This window comes from Austrofundulus limnaeus, unplaced genomic scaffold (genome assembly GCF_001266775.1).
Source record: "Austrofundulus limnaeus strain Quisiro unplaced genomic scaffold, Austrofundulus_limnaeus-1.0 Scaffold1096, whole genome shotgun sequence".
Taxonomy (NCBI): domain Eukaryota; kingdom Metazoa; phylum Chordata; class Actinopteri; order Cyprinodontiformes; family Rivulidae; genus Austrofundulus; species Austrofundulus limnaeus.
Genome location: NW_013953498.1, coordinates 48666 through 68517, shown reverse-complemented (window position 1 = coordinate 68517; position 19852 = coordinate 48666). Strand labels below are relative to the sequence as shown.

The window sequence follows — 19852 nt, the reverse complement described above, 5'->3', positions numbered from 1 at the left end:
TTTTTTGGGTCTTTTCTCAAAAGTGGGCTTCTTTCGCTCTACAGAAGACAGAATGAGATTTCATGTGTAAAAAATGGATTTTTTCAAAGTCTTTCCCTACTAATAAAAATGTTAAAGAAATGAATATTGATACTTTTTAAGTTAATTCTGATATCAGAAGCTGTTTTTTGGGTCTTTTCTCAAAAGTGGGCTTCTTTCGCTCTACAGAAGACAGAATGAGTTTTCATGTGGAAAAAATGGATTTTTTCAAAGACTTTCCCTACTGTCAAAAAATGTTAAAGAAATGAATATTGACACTTTTCAAGTTAATTCTGATATCAGAAGCTGTTTTTCAGTTCTTTTCTCAACAGTGGGCTTCTTTCGCTCTACAGAAGACAGAATGAGTTTTCATGTGGAAAAAATGGATTTTTTTCACTTTCCCTACTAACAAACAAAAAATGTTAAAGAAATGAATATTGACACTTTTCAAGTTAATTCTGATATCAGAAGCTGTTTTTCAGTTCTTTTCTCAAAAGTGGGCTTCTTTCGCTCTACAGAAGACAGAATGAGTTTTCATGTGTAAAAAATGGATTTTTTCAAAACTCTTTCCTTACTAACAAAAAAATGTTAAAGAAATGAATGTTGAYACTTTTCAAGTTAACAGGTAGAGTCCAGCAGGTCAGAGTGGAGCCAACACTCTGACAAAACAACTACCAGCACTGTCCCAAATAAACATTTAATGAAGCTGTGATGACACAGCGGTTAGCCTTCTAAACACCAAAGAAGAGCAGTATGGACCAATCCTGGACTTCATCAATTGGTGGAAGAAATCTAAACTAACTCTGAATATGACAAAAAAAAATCAACTTCAGGAAGCTTCAGTCATTCTCTCCGACCTTCAGTGATGGAAAGCAGATGGAGACAGTCTTGTCCTACCTGGGCACAGTTCTGGACTGTCATTTGAAATGGGACTCATGGGCTGACTTTATTAGCACCAAGGCTCAACAGAGACTGTAGTTTTGAAAGAAGCTGGGGTCTTTTAGAGTCAATAACTCAATCATTCTAATGTTTTATTCTGCTTTTATTGAGAGTGTTGTTTAACCTTTTGTAATATCTGTTGGTTTGTCGAGGCTACAGAGGCTTAGCAGAACTTATTAAGAAGTATAGTGACCACAGCCAACACAGAGTTATGAGGCAAACAAGGTTAWAGCAGACAATACACACCCTGTAAGATCCTCATTTGAGTTACTTCCTTCAGGGCCTTCCTCTATTTTCAAGAAACAGGACAAAATTTTCTCTCATACTAAAATCAATCTTTAAACAGTAAAAAGGTACCATACTGATGATGATGCTAACACCCCATCTGTGCTAGCTTATTTCAGTGACCTTGTCACAGTGATTGTCAACTAAAGGCAGAGTGATTGTGTTTTTGTCCATGTCTGTGTGTGTGTTTGTTGTTCGGTTACTGACATCTCTCATGAAACAGTTCCCAAACTTTAGTGAAACTTGAAGCAACTAAGGATAAGATGAACATCTACTAGTGATGACTTTTGAAGTCAGACAAATTCAAGATGGCCGTAACTGACCTTAAAGACCACACAATTGTCTGTTAGCACAGTGGTTCCCAAAGTTGGGGTCGGGACCCAAAGTGGGGTCCTGAAAAGATTTTCTGAATTAATTGCACTAAAAAATGAAAACTAACAGACTTTTTAAGTCTTTGTTGTTACAAGAGTAAGGTTAGTGTATTTATATAGGACAAAACTAGCTTAAAGAATATTGTTATATTTATCTGACATGAAAACAGTGTTTATTAACCAACAACAGCTAGGGTCTCAGGTCTCTGCTGCTGGTATTTTGTGGGTCAAAAGCTGAAAGGTTTGGGAACCCCTGTGTTAGCACATTCGTTTTTGCAGATTTTGACATAAATTTATTGTTATAGTAGCTGAGACTAACAGAAATGCACAAAAACTGTTGAAAGTTTTGCTGTTAACTATTTGGAATCAACTCTGCCTGTTTGCAAAATAAGTCATGTCCCACTGAACAGATTTTAGTCAAACTGCATAACAAGTAATCCCTAAATGTACATTTATAACCTGTCCAGTGCAACATGGTCACCATAGCTTCAACATTAGCAACACAAAAAACAATTCTAACTCCTCGGCCAGTTTTTACTGCACATGGTCTAAAGTTGACATCTGACAATATCATGCCAGAGTGGGCAGTTCTGCTTCAGATTTTGATAATCTAGCTGAGTCATGAATTTGATGTCACTTGTGCTCCCACACTCCACTCAGTACTTTGCTACACTGCCAACATGACCTTACTACAGAAATTAGGATCCTGCTCAAAACCACTGCTTCTCATCCGTCTTTACATGCAATGAGTAGCTCATTAAATTCTATATTGTTTTTTTTTWAAATTGTTGTTATTATTACACCCCTGAAGACTTTTCCAGGACCATCCAAAGACCATCCACATTCTTGCAGATCCTTTTGAACTTTATATTGGGGATGTCATCCCGTGTGAAGTCAGTCTAAATGAGCTGTTGGCTGACATGAGGTCCTAAAATTCCAGGCCAAGTGGTGTCGAGAAAAGTGTAAAGACAACAATGCTGGCTCCTGTGTAAAAATCAGTGAAAATTAGACAAGCATTGACACAGCTGTGCAACAAACAGGATCTAGTATACTGGTAACATTCCACTTTTTATTACTGGCCTACTTTATTCAACATGTTTTTTTTCACTTTTTAAATTTTTTTATGAAAATGTCATAATTAAAATGTTTGCTATTTTTTTGTCTTAGAAAATATAGAAAGTAGTAAATTGCAGTTATTTTACACATGAAATATCCTCTGGCTTTTGTTCTTGGAACATATATGACTCTTTGTTCTTTTGCAGCACATGATGTTACAGAAAATGCCTTGCAACAACAAACAAAAGTCACTACATCTTAGCAAGGTAATAAAAAAATTCACAGACTTCATACAGACAAATTAAACACATGCATACAAATGACACAATGTCATGCGAACACAGTCCATTTTAGGGAAGTAACTTATTTACTTTTTGTTACCATTGTTCAAACATTTCATGCGTTCTTCGCTATACATGACATGGCTTTAACGTTATGTGACAATTACTTATCTGCTGCAGTGAGTGGCTGTAAGAATGCCTAATTTCTTACAAGGGCAGGGTCTAGTTAATAGAAGTTACACTTACAGCTTCAAATTCCACATACACAGTGTTTAGTTTATAGTAAAGTATCATAATAAAAAAGGGGCTGTGGTAGCTCTGTGGTCATAATCCTAAGGCTGCAAGAATGAGCCCAGGTTGCGTCAGGACAAGCATCTGGTTTCAGTGATGGTTTCTCCTGCTGTGGTGACCCTTGCAGAAGGGGCAGCCAAAAGGGGAAAAAATATAACAAAACATCTTTAAATTGCCTCTAACTCTGATAAAATACACATAATGTGGGCTCAGTATCATTTTGGTATCACACAAAACGTCACACTCGTTTTTTTTTTTTTGTCAAATATCAACACATTTTTGCTTTGGTGTGAACATTGTAATCAAGACTCCAACTGCCTGATTAGCTGCTTGCAGTGAGAACTTTTCATTTGTTGGTTGCAGAACATTTTTTTAGCAGCTTCCCCTCAATTAAGACCTGTAAGACTCAGCCAGTCCATTAAAAAGATACTGACTGGTCAATGATCAACCTCGTCTGTTCACACATGGGGCCCAAATATCACATGCCACCAGCTGTGTCCTGCYTGCCAGAGGTCAGAGTGAGATTTGTATCTGTCAGAGATGCTGACCTTGAATGTGTCTGTTCTGGGACTGCAACAGAGATTCTTATCAGGCAAAAGCCGAAGAACTTAATGCTATTTACCCTGTGGGGTGAAGGTAGCCATTTTGAATTTCTAAAAAAAAAAGGCTTTTGTAAAGAACATTCAGTGTCTATGGAATTTTATTTTGGTTGTTAAATTAAACAAGTATGTAACACCAGCTCCAGGCCTGCAGAAGGCACAGAGAGTTTCTACACACTTTCTTGTTCAATGTTGTAACTTGAGAGTAAAAGTGTTGACGCCCCCTCCAGGCTAGTTCAAGTGTCACACATTTTATAAATAGAAGAAAAAATTCAATGGAGGCTTTCATTTTTAGTTTTTTCTAAATTAATTTAAGTAATATAATTTGTTGACAAAAATATACTAACATTTCTAGTGCAAACTTAGGTATACTTTGTATTAAGACTCTGACAGACACTAAGGCCCCTTTTTCACTAGTGCCACTTAGTGTAGTGTTGGTACGGTTCGGTACGGTTCCAAGCATTTCCATTAGGCCAGATTCATGGAACCGGCCCTTTTTTAGTACCTACTTCATTGTGGTTCCAAGCGGCCCCAGCTGACACCACAATGCAACGTCAGAACACTGTTCGTCACTGATTGGCTAGGGGGTGGAGTCACTGGTTGCGTCTAAGCTGCCTTTACAACAACAACTCAAGGAGACATTTTTTCAATTGTAGCAGTGACATTAGTCGTGATTCCATCCAATTTTAATTCGAAATTTTTGGAAATTTTTAAAATTTCAAAAGTTATTCATCAACTGTGTTTCCATCTCTCATTTTGCTCATTAACTTTTTTTCAAAAAAACCTAAAAACCCCCTCGACCAACTGCCCAAAACACACCCATTGGAACCGGACTGGAACATCAGTGGAAAACCAACCGGTGACCCGTATCGACCCGTACTTACACAAACCGTTCCGACACTACACCATGGAAAAGGGGCTTAAGGGCCTCTTACACTGAATGATGATCTTGCTATGCTCTCCATGAGTCACATCACACTAAAATGGGGGATCTCCACACAGGCTACTTTTAGAACTCTAGTCAACATCCATTCAAATGCTTCAACACCCATGCACGTACAAACTCTGGTAGCGGGTTCCATTGGTTTCAATCACAGTGCACAGTTTAGCTATGTTTAAACTTAAAGAAATCCAGAAAAACTGCATGAAATTCCACCAGGAACATTATGCTGTGATACTGTCATTTTCCCAACATGGAAGGTGTATTTTTTGTCACTTTTCCCAAGCTAAGGAGCTAGCTAACCAGTGACAAGAAGAGCTGAATTTGAACAGAAAAAGTGCAACAAAGGACTTAGAGTCTGCTCCAAAAAATTTATTGGAGGTAAAAGACAAACTATAGGGCCACCCTGATCCTATCCCTGCACTTTCTATCCTTAAACAGGTACAGAAAACCTCGTATTGTTTGAACTGTAGCCTACTGCTAGATTTACTCGTAGCGTCCATGCTACCCTCATACAGTGTTAGGGTTGCCAACTGTCTCGTATTAGTCGGATGTCCTGTATTTTCATCCAAATTTAAGTTTTCCCGTATTTTGTGTGCAGCCTGCAAGCAGAGCCGTCATATTACGTCAGACAAGTGGGCATTTGTCTAGTGCTCCAAGCTAAAGGGGGACTCTGAGGTACGGTAATGAAGTGGCCAAATGCAACGAACATTCGAAGCACTGAGGGCACTGAAATTACTATATTACTTGTGCTACCCCCTTAAAGGGCCCCATGACCACTGACAGAAGCACAGACTGTAGTCACTTCATTAGGCTGTTTGCCGAGCTTTAGCACAAGCTACATGTTAGCAAGTCAAAGGAGACCTTCACTCAGGCTATGTGTAGAAAACTAGACATGTGACAAAGGCTGTGCCTAAATTCAAGGGCTGCATCCGCTGAAGGCTGAATTTGTCAGCTGCTTACATCCCAGCACTGCGCTGGAGTCTGCCCAAACTCAAAAACTCCTCCAATGCACCCCACAAATACGTCCTCCTTTTTCCCTGATTAGAGGGACGGGTTTGATGGATCCTTCTCGGCCCACCCCATCCAGATGCTGCTGTTGGTAAACAAGCTACATCAATGTTCTACTGTTTATGATAATAAAGGGTTAATTGTCTTCAAAAATGAAACAAAGTTGATGCAACTAAAGTTTAAAACATCGGAGGTTTAGAAATTAACTGTTGATTAGATGTCAACAGGTTCTCTGCTGAGCAAGAGGACAGGAAAAGAGGCATGTACCTCTTTGACCGTGAAGTGTGTTCACTAGAGCGGCACAGCACTGGAATGCCGTAGACAAGCATGGAGTGTGTGTTTGTGAGGTGAAAGGAGGGCATGAGAGCAAAATTGCTTTGTGCATTTTAGGGCACTGGTAGTGAAACCATGGGCCACAGGTACACTTTAGGGTAAAACAATAGTCCAACAAGGGCACTTGATGATCCAGATGGAAAAGGGTGGGTGCTGAAACACCACCTGATGTCTATTTGTGTGCGTTCATGCACACACACGATATGGAGAAAGCTAAGCTATAAAAGGACACTGGTAAAAACACCAACCTGTTTAACAATCTCGCTCCCTTTGCAAATCAGTTGAATATCTAAACCCTCCTGTCAATGTTTGAACTGATCTTTCCTGTATTTCCTGAACTTGGATGTGTTGAAAACTGGTCTAGAAACATATTTTTTCCGTTATGTTATTACCACTGAATGTCCATATAATCAATGCCTATTGTATGATCTTTGAGAAAGCAGCAGATACTGTATGTTAATGAAATGCATGATATGACAAGTGGAGATTGCCATTAGGAAAAACCTCCTGCATGAAATTGCATGACAGCAATCATGATGCTGCTTTTGTCAGATATATTTGCTTAGGACTTTTGTCAGATATTTGTCCTGCTACTTTTTTGCATCCTTCAGATGCTTTCCTGCATCTCCACCTGGTGTGACATTTTCAGACAAGGATACAGTAAGATGACCACATCACACTAGCATGATGCTACCACCACATGTATTGTGTGTGATTAATGATTCTGTCACAATCACGGTTGTGGTCTCGACATGAGGACAGTGTGGCAGTCCTGCATAAAATTCTCTGACAACCAAGCTTGCCAGTGTGTGCCGTACCAGCATCATAAATACACTGCTGCCAGCAAAATGACAAACCATTATGACCTCACTAAGAAGGGTTTTTTTCATGTTAACCATTGTGAACCTGTTACACCTAGTAAGGAGGTCAGTACATTTCTAATACCTGTCTGATCAACTCACCAAGATGTTGCACAAACCAGCCATGTTACCAGCTAATTTTTAACATTATAGTGATTGAGTTTGAGGGGGGACTAAGTTCTGTCACACAAAGTTATAAATACTTTTTTATGTTAGAGATTAAAAAAAGGATGATAAAATTAGCGTGCAAGCAACTACCTATCCTGAAAATTTGACAAACATTCCTTTTAACTTGGAGTTAATTTAGTTTAGTTTCAAAAGTAAATACGAAATTACTGAATTAACAGAAAAAAATTATTTTTTGGGTAAAAACTGACCCAATCAAGACAGTTTGTGAGACATTAAAATGTGCTAAAAATTATATTGCACTAGCATTTTCTTAAAACAAAAAATAAAATAATACAAAAAGCATAGGACTTTAGTTTGAGTTAGTCACATTTTTTATTTTTTCCATGACGACCTACTTTTGTTTATTGGTTAAAGCCTTTTGGGGTTTTATAACATGCAGTACTTTCTTCACAACCGTGAACATTGAACACTAAATTATCAATGATAACTCATACGTGGTTGAATTATATGAATGTCAAAATTTACTGAGCRTTTTTGTTTTAAAAGAGCTTGAATAAAAAAAACATGTATGTACACTTTTTGGCAGCATCGAAACTAAATTAATTCTCGAATGAAGTCTTTGTAGGGGCATTACAGAAGCAACAATTTACTCACTGCAAATTTCTGATATCAGTCTGCTAAAAAGTTCAACAACTCAAGTCTTAGACCCCGTCTACACTACTCTGGGTATTTCTTTTTAAAAGTAATTTTTGTTTTTGTTACTTCACCTACATGACTGACAAAAATACTTTGATAGCTGTGCTGTACCATAGGTGGCAAGAACATCAATACTAATATAAAAAGTAAAATCTTAGCTTTCCAATAATTACTTATCTAAGTTGTTTATTTGATAGCATTTACCATAGAATTTCCTCTTAGTTATTAATCATTTCAGCACACAGTCAAATATATTACAAGATTGGGATAAAGTGAGACAGATGTAGAAAACCTGTTTTAAAACGGCTCCATTGTTGTTTTAGTTTCTAAATCACAGAGATAGTGGGTGTGTGTAAAATAGGCAGATTCATGTTTGCTTCAGAAAAGYCTCATACCTGGAGTCCACACAGACACACCAAAAACTGAGTTTTTAAATATTTTCATTTTAGAAAATGGAAATCCCAGTTTTACCAAACTGTGGGATGGAGGTACAAAAGATCCCAGAAAATCTCTATTGTCAAAAATATCCAGAGTAGTGTTGATAGGGCCTTAAAAACACCTTTCACGTTTGGTTTTATTTCTCTAATACAAAACAGTTTAGGATTTCTTCAAGTCCAATGGTTGGAGTCAAGCTGACGAGCTTCCATATACTGCAGCACAACAATGACTTCACTTTTAATCTTATCTTTTCTCAATGCAGCCCACTGCCTATCTGTCTAACACTGCCTGAGAATATCTGACTTCTAAAATGATACAGAAAACATTTACCCCTCTCTTAGCTAAACTTTGACAATCATATTCTCACAATGCAATGTGCAAGGTAATTCTTCATGATGGACACAGTGTATCACCATCTGCCTGGTTCAGCTGTTCAGCTATTTTTACTAGGACAGAAAAGTATGCAGCATGTTTTCTGTCCAAATAGTCTCCCTGATATTTACTGATGTGGAGATGTGAGAAGTGAGGTGCTTATATAGACATATTTAGAAAGTTTAACTTTCGACTGGCTGCTTTCACCGGTCTGATTCTTATTACCCTCATTTGTTTCTACTGACACGATGACCACAGGTGAACACAGAATTAACTTTAAAACAAACTAGATTGTTTTAAAGATTTAACAGGCAAGTTTGGGCAATCAAGTTGTTTTATATAACTAATAGCTGAAGAGAACTTTAGAACCATGAATGTATTACAGTTTGTGCAAAGGAGATACACTGTCCAGACTGAAGGATTTACGGCTCACTAATGGGCTACACTTGACTCTGGCCATCTTAGCTGCTATTGTTTGGGAGTGACCACTCCTCAGGGAACACCTCAGACTTCCTTGCATCTATAGAGGTGCCTCGGCATCTGAGAGTTCATCCAGGCCACCAATAACTGGTGGTGGGTACTAATCCTCCTAATATAAATAACTACTCAAATATTTGTCACATGATCAGGATTCTCCCTGACTTCAATGCACTCTATTTCCTCCCTTTCTCTTTCCCTCTCCCTCTCTCGCTCCCTTTCCCTTTCCCGCTCTTTCCGCTTGGCTCTTTTTTTTTTCTTATGTCTCTTTTTAGATGGCGGGAAGAAGGTCAGGAAGACAGGCAGGATGACAAAGCAGTGCAACAAAGTGCAGCCTGCAGTGAGTAGGGAGCACTTGAACAGTGTGTAGGTCAAATTGGAAGGCACAAACACTAGAGGCATGATCCCGATCACAAAGCAGGATGTGTTCTGTAGGATGGCTGCCCCGTGCTCCTCCAGTGCCAACTTGATGCACTGTGTCCTCGTGTGCTCCGTGGCAAGCACAAAAGTGTACAGATGTGGTGCACAGTGATCCATGGCAAAGTTCAAAGTGTATATAAGGCACAAGATGGAAATGCTGTCCATGCTGACATTCCAGAGGGTCATCAAACCTAAGACTCCTAGCTCCACAGATGTCACTGTGAGAATGAGCCAGAAGTTTCCCAAGGGATTGATGACCAGGAAGAAAGTGAGGATGAGAATGGTGAGTACACTGAAACCTGAGGTCAGGATGGGTGAAATGACAGATGAGCTGTAGCGGTCCATAAAAACAAATGTGGGATTGAAGGCAATGAATTTGATGCTGTTGATCAGCATCAATGGGCGAAGCTTTTCTAAAAGCTCCACCACTTCCTCCCGCTTCTTCTCTGTGGTCCGTGCTACCAAGTACATCCGTGAGGCAATGATGTCATATTCATCCGTCTCACGGTTTTTTGAGAAGATAATGTCTTCTGTGAAATGCTGGTACTCTGGGCTGTGCAGGAAAGAATCCTTTAAAATATTGATGAAGTCACTTTTTGTTGATGCACTCACATTTACCAACCGCAGATAGTGGAAAAAGTTATCCATCCATGAGATCTTGTTAAAACCATGACTCAGAGTCTTCAGGTGCTCCTGCACTGTAGAGTTCCAGTACTCAATTGGTTCATAAATATAAAACCCAATCACCGGACTATAATTACTGAAGTACTTCTGTTGTGTCAGAGCATACGAAACACTTGGTGAGTTACTGGCTAAAAGGTTCACGATATTCGATCCATCACTGATTTGTAAACATCCCATGAAAGAAAACGATGCATAGATGAGATATAAAATGACCACAAATGGTTTTACATAGGTGTTGGTAATCCACTCTGTGTAATGCTCTCGTAGGAAGTGCTGGATGAAGTGATTCTGGTATGGTACACTGTCGTGATGTGTGGACAGGTCATGACCATCACTCATCATGGTCTTAAACCATGTTGGCTGCCGGTCCAAGTACTCCACTGAGGGGATCTTACAACAGAAGACACTGTGGTAGCGGTTCTGCTCAAGCTGTCCTGCAAACACCAGGCAGGAGCCATAGAAAGAGAATACATAGAAGTAGTTCACCAGGATGGCCACACACATGCTCTGGCAGAAGATTTTCACTGATTCGATGTTAGTGAAAGGGCTCGCTCCCATGCCAAAGGTGATGATGTAGAGTGAGCTGGTCATAGTGTAGCACACCATTACATCAGCAAACGCATCAGCCACACGCTCCTTGAAGGGCAGGTTTTCTCTGGTTCTTCTCCAGCCTGCCAGCAGTTCAAAGACACCCTTGGTTCCATGACCTAAAGGACAAGAGAGAAAAAAGTTAGCACATCTAGCTGTATATTTAAGATAACTGTTTCATTTATATTCACAAGAAACAAATATTCTTGTTTGTATTAGAGAATTTAGAATTATGTTTCAATCCAACAAAATACTTTAGAAAGTTTCACAAAACACTTAAAGTTGACCTTAAAATGCCTTCTTGCCTTTTGATGTATGAGAGATTGAGGCGACATGGAGAGTTAGTCAACTCACTGCTGTTACACTTACCAAGCAAGGTAATATTAGAATCACAACAAGTCATATTTGAAAAGATAAGTTGACGCAATGCAAATTAAGCAACAAACTAGATACTGCATAGTGGTAACATAATGACCCCCGTACGCACCAATGCCCAGAACTCAGAAGTCAAGCTACTAGGTGCATCCCAAAATTCTACTGGTTTGGGTGGGGGTCTTTTGTGTGTGTGTGTGGTGGGGGGGGGTGCCCATTGGTCTGCCTGATGGATAGCTCCTCATCAGAGCTAAAAAATGAATAAATAAAAATCTGAAGTTCCTATCTTGAACATTTTCTGAGTTATAAGCATTTTTGCATGTCCAGACACCTCCTCTTTGGATGGAGCCCCTTTCTCAAATATGGGGTTTATCTTAAAACTGTTGGCTGACGCAGTGTAGGTCGGACTCATCTACAGCCCTGCCAAATTTCATGTTGATTGATAGAGCCATTTTTGTGCTACAGATGAACAAAAATCACTGAAAAAAGGTGAATTAAAAAAACTAGATACTGCATAGCAGGAACATGATGACCCCCGCATGCACCAATGCCCCAGAACTCAGAAGTCTTTATTCCTAATAAATGTCATGCTACTAGGTGCATCCCAAAATTGTACTGGTTTGGGTGGGGAAAGGGGGGATGCATTGGTTGGCATGAAGGATAGCCCCTCATCTGAGCTAAACAACCAAAGAAAATCTGAAGCTTCTATGTTTAATAGTTTTTGAGCTATAACCTTGATGAAACTGCTCCACTAAAAAAGAAAGTTATCGAATGGAGAAAGCCAACTCCTTGGTTTAATTCAGAGTTACGTTCTTTAAAACAGGCATCTAGAAAACAGGAGAGTAAATGGCGCTCCACTAACATAGAAGAATTTTATTTAACCTGGAGAGACAGCCTGCTAACATATAAGAAAGCCCTTCGTAAAGCTAGAACTATATATTATTCATCTTTAATAGAAGAGAATAAAAACAGTCCCAGGTTTCTGTTCAGTACTATAGCTAGACTAATGAAAAGTCCTATCTCTGTTGAGTATGTATCCCTATAACTTTAAGTAGTGATGACTTCATGATATTCTTTATAGATAAAATAATTTTAATAAGGAATAAAATTCATGCTAGACTTCCTCCTACTGCCTCTGATTCTCTGTCAGATGAGGCAGCTTTAGTGTCACTAGAACCTGATTTATGTCTGGACAGTTTTTGTCATGTTGAGCTTTCTGAATTATCTAAAATCATAGCTTCATCCAAACCATCAACATGTCTTCTAAATCCTATCCTAACCAGACTGTTTAAAGAAGCATTTCCCCTAATTATAATCCATATTTTAGATGTACTTAATTATGACCCCCGCACGCGAAGCATAAGCAGGAGTCATATTGTTTTCGTACTTTTTTTCCCCCAGTGATTCTTGGTCAACCGTAGCACAAAAATGGCTGCACCAATCATCACGAAATTTGGCAGGACTGTAGATGAGTCTGACCTACACTGCACCGGCCAAAAGTTTTACAATAGACCCCATATTTGAGGAGGGGGCTGTTGTTTAGCTCTGATGAAGCTCTTATCCATCAGGCCCACCAATCAGTGCCCTCACCCCACCTGGACCCCCAATTTATCTGAAAAAGGGGTATCTGGAGATACAAAAATGGTTATTGCTCAAAAACTATTAAATATAGGAGCTTCAGATTTTCTTTGGTTGTTAAGCTCTRATGAGGGGCTATCCATCAGGTCAACCAATACCCTCCAAAAAAAAAAAAGACCCCCACCCAAGCCACTACAATTTTGGGATGCACCTAGTAGCATGATATTTATTAGGAATAAAGACTTCTGAGTTCTGGTGCATTTGTGTGTGCGGGGGTCATTATGTTACCGCTATGCGGTATCTTGTTTGTCTCTGGTGAATGGTTATGTGCCACAGAGCTTTGAGGTTGCTGTAATAAGAACCGTTATTGGATTCGTCTTCATGAACAACACAGACAAAGTGAAACTCACAGGTCTTATTAATGACTTCCACTCTCCCTTATGTTACTTCTGCTGAACGGTTTAACACAAGTTAACAAATAATGAACACACAACTTAGAGTAACACAACAGACTAATAGCTGAAAGAACAATGTTAACCAATTCCCTAAAATGWTYYAACAAYAACAAACATGAATCCTACCCACAATCCTCCACTGCAGCCACATGACAAACAGCCAAACACAGCAGAATGCTACTATATTTTTACTTGAGTAACATGAATATTACATTTCTGAAAGGTRGCAGCCCTTGTGCAGAGTAAAATATTTTTGATAAAATTATTATTTAATTATTGTTTATATTTGTTAAAGGTTGGTAACGTTCATTAAACATTTTCCCAAACACTGTACTGGAACAGTTTCTATTGTTGCTATTTTTTTCTTTTGCACTAGTGACATTTTCCTTACACAATTGTGTGCAGTTAGTCATGTGAGAATATTTTTTAACTTGTTTTTTTATATTGTTATAGTTAGTTAATGAAAAGCCTTTTTTTGCCTGAAGTTATTGTCCTGTATTTTATCATATTTGACTAATGGCAAAATTACAAAATTGTTCATTGATTGTAATATTTCATGTAAAAAGTATCTATCGGTATCAGTATTGATGATTCTAGCCTTCTAATTACGTAGTGTCTGATCAATGCCAAAATTCTCAGTATTGCACACCCTTAGACAACTCTGACCACTCAGCCTCCAAAGCTAAAGAAAACAAGTAAGCAAAACCAATTACTTCATTCTTAGCCCAGTCTATCAATTCCACACTCAGTGCTTTCCTTGTTACATACCAGGAAGTACGTCTGACTCATGGTGTCAGTTTTCAGCCAAAAACTAAGACTTCAACATAAAGACAATCCTGAACAGACCATTAACAAAAACAACATATTTCCACACTCAGAAACATCATAAACAGCCAGAAAATGCACAAACATTTCCTACAAGTTTTTCCAGAATCCTTTGCAGCACACACACGTAATTGTCACATAAATAATTTTCTGAGTTTGGGGGAATTTCCTCTGTGTTAGTGATGTTTATACTCATGACCACTTCATTGGGAACATTACCCTGTGGAACCTGACAATGAACGCCACTCAACTCTAGGCACATTTACAGTAAGATAATTGAGAGGCACCCAAGTGTCTCATCATGTTCTCTAATGTAAGTCAATTCGCAGTGAGCAGAAATGATGGTCTTACAACAACGTTGGAGATGTCAAGGAGAGTGCTACGCATCATCCATTGATGTCACCAGATGAGCCGTCGATGGTGGTGTTGTTACTGTGTGGGCAGGTGTGTCTACTCAATACAGAACAACCCTACTCTATGAGACTGATACAGTAACATGATCTGCATGAATATCTTAGACCTAATTTCATCCTTATGATTGACAATGCTTCTGCTCATCTGTTTCTCCTGATCTAAATCCCATAGTAAACCTATGAGATAAGCTGAGTCACYGTTAGAGGCTCGTAACCATGAACCCCAGACTTTCAATATCCTGAGGGCTGCCCTTCAAGAATGGGATGCTATGCCTCAGCAGAAAATGAGTTGACTTGTGAACATCATGGGTTGCCATTGTCATACTGTAATTGATGTTCAAGGGCACATGACAGGTTACTGAGAAATTTACATTTTGTTGCGGTATACCCACCACTGTTGTTGGATTATATTTCAATAAAATTCTTAAGATGAGGAAATTACTATTAAATGCTTCTGCTTAAATGACCTACTTTAAGGTGAACTTTAATATGAACTTTTTACATTTTCCATAAATTTTACCTGAAAGCCAGAAATTATTCACTTTTTGTGAGTAGCATTTGTTTTAGTTTTACCCTTCTTTCTTCTTTGAAACATTTTAGGTTTAAACATCAATAAACCTGTGGGTACTGAGTCATTATCTTCAGAGTCTTGATGTTAGGAAGGTATTTATCAGGCTGTCAAGTCATATTCAGCACATACACTATGCCGAGGACAACACAGTTCTCATAAAAAGGAACTTATTTGTCAGAAAGTGTTTCATCAACAAATAATTACCAGAGAGTACAGTGGGGTGCAGATGTTTGGGCAACCTTGTTAATTTATAAATCATTGATTGTTTGGATAAAAAAATCTGTTAAATATATCTGTCAGGTTTAGACAAGGAATGACCCAGGGTACAGGCAGGTTTCTGGTATGACAAAAATAAGGTTTATTAACAAATCAAAATGCTGACGAGGCAGCTGAAAAAACTCTTCAGGAGATGTGGCAAAAACTCTTGGAACAAGAAACCCGAATGAACTAGAGATGTTTTGTAAAGAAGAATGGTCCAAAATACTTCAGCCACAATCCAGACTCTCATTAGAAGCTGTAGGAAGTGTTTAGAGGCTGTTATTCCTGTGAAAGGAGGAGCTACTAAATATTGAGTTAACATTTTTTATGGTGCCCTAATTTATGTAAGAATCTGCTCTATGAAATTAGGACCAGCCTAACCTTCACAAAATAATCCAGCAAGATCTTGCAAAATGAAATCAGGAAATAATGAAATACCCCTCCGATCATGAAGTGAAAAATGAAAACTTGTGACCTGNATCCATCCATCCATCCATCCATCCATCCATCCATCCATCCATCCATCCATCCATCCATCCATCCATCCATCCATCCATCATCTTCTGCTTGTTTCAGAGTCAGGTCTTGTGAGCAGCAGTTTTAACAGGGAGGCTCAAGCATTTCTTTCCACAGCCTCTTCTTCCAGATGAAATTAACTTCAAAGTTTTCAACTAAAATATCATGTTCCTCCTCACATTGCTAGGGCTGGGCAATGCTAACAAACAACAACTGAGCTCTATGTGGTATTTTGTGCATAGAAACAGTGTTTTACTACGTCGACTTAAAAACACCCAAAAGCATTGCGTGTGTGACTGACTAAATGTGAAATTAGTAATACAGAAATAMTGTACTATGAAAAGTAAAAGTAAGAGAGTTTAATAAAAAAAATATAATAACTAATATAATAAAATGCAGTGGCGGGCAGGCCTTGTGCTCTTGTACAAAGCTTGAAATTTGTAGTCACAACAATGATGAAATTCATTAGATTGAAGCTCAGCTACACAAACTCTGAGCCACACAAAGTCCCCCTCTCTCTCTGAATACAAACTGTCCTTTTGTTTCTGATGAAACCCCTCTAAATGCTTCATAGATGTACCTACTCCCAGAGGAAATACTGTTGGATCTTTGACAAAAGAAACGACTAATTCAACAGTTCTGTCCACTGGCTTTTCCTCTGTTCTCGATTTGTTCTAATGTTCGCCCATTTCTCTGGCTTACAGTGAAAATTCAAAGTCAAAAGAATACAAATACGCTTAAAGTCCTAAAACATACCTGACTGTGACAAAAGCAAAAAATAAACTAAAATAAAATTGTTTTTGAAGACAGAAAGTGTTCAGGTCAGTGTTTTTCTTTGAACTGGGCTGGGGAAGGAAATCAACTCAATTAAAAATAAGTATTGCAGATAAGACTAAGACTTGTATGTTTAGGACAGCAACTTTAAGCATTCCTCGTGGAATATTTTAGGCACAGAAACCCAAGGCCTATAAATGAGTAAAGGAGTTGGAAGGTGTGTCCTAAATTGATTTTCAATTATTGAATAATTTCCTGACTTTGGTGCCCCTAAAGGCTCGCTGCATCCAGAGGCATTACTTTAACCGTGCTGTGCAGGCTTCTCACTAATGGCCAACTTATCCACTCATCCATCTTATTTAATCTCCAGAAACACTGTGTTTACAGTTCAGCTTACATTGAGCTTGTGTAAATTTGATTTTAAAAAACACACCCTTCTAATTCTCTTGTATACACCTTAGCCAAAGCGTATAGTGTTGTTCATACCATTCAGTACTGGGATTTAAAAGGCTGGAGCTGATCTCCTCTGAACTTGAATTTAAGCATTAAAGATTGAGATCAATCCCAACACATGATGCGCTACATATTCCTCAGCAGCAGGTGCCGGTTTATTGATGGAGATGTTGGCATGCAAGCTGCTGAGACGAGATGTAAGCTCAGCTGTTCAGGCATGGAGGTGATTTCAGACTAATCTTCATGGCTGAACAACTTCCACCTGCAGGTAAAGACAGCGTTATTGGGTTCATAGCTCCAGAAAACAGACGATAAATTGATCCCAGTTTGTTTTGTTGAGCCGGAAATCATTTGATTATTTTTGCTTTTTTTTTTTTGTTGCCACGAGTCGCTTTTTCTCTCAAACATGAGAAAATTCAGAAAATATTTAGAAAACAACATAAAATAAGAATGTTCAAGCGCTGTTAACATATGTGTGAAAACATTTCAATGCAGCTTAACTAAAAAATAAGCGTAAAAAATAATAAACAAATACATAAAAAAGCACAGTAGCACTTTTTTCAGTAGTGTTAATAAAAAATCAACAATAAAATCTAAAAATTTTAACTTTATTGTGTTTTTTTTTACAAGATATCCTGCTGACTAATRATTTCCCCAAATTGTATGAAAGAAACCATCAGTGACACACAAAAAAGTCAGAAATTAAATCCTGCAGATTTTTGTTTCACTATCAAACTATGCTGAGAGACTTTTGCTAGCTTCACGTAAAAATTTAAAAAGAACCTGAGTTAAATTTAGATGTAGCTATAAATATAAAACATAAAATACATTTGAATGCTGGGCGACAGACAGCATTCAAATGTATTTCATCCTAATAGCCTTGACCATAGAAAATGAACTGAAGCAAGCTCTTAATTTGGAACTATTTTGAGCCGATATTGCGTCACTTCCTGTGAATAGCTAAAATTTGTGATGCTAAAACTCAAAACGTCAAATTTATTTTTATTTTACATTGAATTTTGGTTTCAGTAATTTTTTGGTTTAAAAAAAATTGAGAACACAGCTGAATAAAATTCAACTTGTTCCTAATGTTATGGTACTTAAAAAACTTTATTGAACACAAACAAACAAACATTGATGCTCGGTTATCTTATGAGAAGTACAAACTTCAGCCTCAACAAATGTTTATGTAAATAAATAATTCTGATGACTTTCTTCAAACAAGCCATTCAAAAATGTCATGTTTTATGTTTCAATTGAAATTGTGAACAGTTGTTGCTAATGAGATGTTACGTCACATCCGGTAGCTAAAATTAGAAATGCCGTGAACGCAAATACGCTCTTTATACTGTGTACTTTTGTATTAAAAATACAGAACAGTTTTCTTCATAAACCAGGTAAGTGTTTTGTTTTTCTAATTGTTTTGTCCTCTTGAGCACCTCTGTTGTTATTAAATGCAAATTTTATTCCCATAGTTAAATAATTGGAACAAATAATATGTTATGAAATGTATAACAGTGACTTTCTACACGTGAGGTTTGGTAGCAAACAAATCATGTTTTTGGTGTTTTTTTTATTTCTGCAACAGATGCGTCCATCGTCCTCAGCTCTTCCAGGATGAACCAGGCGGGGGGGTCTCCTCGGGTCGTAACATGTCATGTCAAACAGAAAGGCTCGTTTTACACCAAACCCTGTCATCGTGTTGTGATAAGCCGCTGTGAATATCCATCAAGAAATCAGACCAACCCACTGGATTGTCGAGCAGTGGACCGTTTCGAGCCTCCTCCTCCTCCTCCTCCTCCTCCGTCGTCTCCTCTTCCTCACCCCCTGCCTGCGCTGTTACATTTCCACCTCTCCTCCTCTCGCTTTTCCGCGGCACAGCGACGGTGCTCAAGGCAGAGACCGGGACGCGACGGGCGGACACCCGGGGAGGGAAGCGACGCGGCGGCGGCTGGTTCTGCCTCTTTTGTCGCACGCCGGCCGGCCGATCGGCCGGGCGGGACTGGATGGTTGGATTGGTTTCTTGCTCAGATTTGGATCGCGGCTCAGGATAACTTCGCACGGGACAAAAAAAAACCCGCCTCCTTCTACGTCTGCCAGCGATTTGTTTCGCCTGGCGTGTTGACGGAGGAGGAGGAGGAGGAGGAGAGGCTGCCCGCCGGAGGAGCGCAGYTGACGGGGATGAGACATGAAAACACACGCGGGCTTCACGTCCACCGGCTGATCGGAACACAGAGGCGAACAACACGGCTCGTGGCTTCAGTGGGCTGCAGGGGGGGAGGAGAGCCTGTGATGCAGCAGCGTGGATCTGTTCACACSGAGGACGAGGAGAGGATGCTGTGATGTTCGCTCCGCACCGCAGCGCGATGCGTTTTCTGCCACCAGAACCGCACGGATTAACGCACTGAACCGCAACTTTTGTTTAGGGGCGCSATAGATGGCAACAAAAACAAACAAATCCGTTTCATTAGTTCACGTGCGTTTATTCCTGATCCCGCTGTGTGCTTTGGTTTCTAGCCTCTTCTGGTGCCATCAGCCCTGAAGGTCTGCGCYTCAGGATTTACTGCCCCCCAACCCGGATCCTGCTCTCTGGTGATGTCAGCGGTGATAAATCGCCCCCCAGCGCCGAGTTGCCAAATGGATTTAATAAATAGTAGCAGTGGGCAGGCCTGACATTCGCTTATGCAAATCCCGATCGATAGCGAGATAGAGACAGTTCTGGCTGGCTGTTGGCGCTGCGCGTGTCACGGGGGTGTGTTCGGAGTCCAGCACGKTTAGTTTGGACACAAACCTCCAGACGGCAGAGACGGAAACTGTCCAAAAACCACCGCGCAGTTTGTGAAGCGGCG

General features: G+C 39.3%; 1 protein-coding gene across 1 annotated transcript; it reads right to left on the bottom strand.

Annotated features, from left to right (window-relative positions):
* Positions 1–4623: 4623 nt before the first annotated feature.
* On the bottom strand, positions 4624–10905 carry ptchd4 (patched domain containing 4). Its single transcript, XM_014030650.1, has one exon. It carries the CDS (start codon positions 10804–10806, stop codon positions 9226–9228), a length of 1581 nt encoding a protein of 526 aa, XP_013886104.1. The 5' UTR covers positions 10807–10905; the 3' UTR covers positions 4624–9225.
* Between the last annotated feature and the right edge of the window lie 8947 nt (positions 10906–19852).

Excerpts from the sequence above, each read along its gene's own strand:
- ptchd4 (XM_014030650.1), bottom strand. The coding sequence starts at position 10,806 with ATGGTGTGCTACACTATGACCAGCTCACTCTACATCATCACCTTTGGC.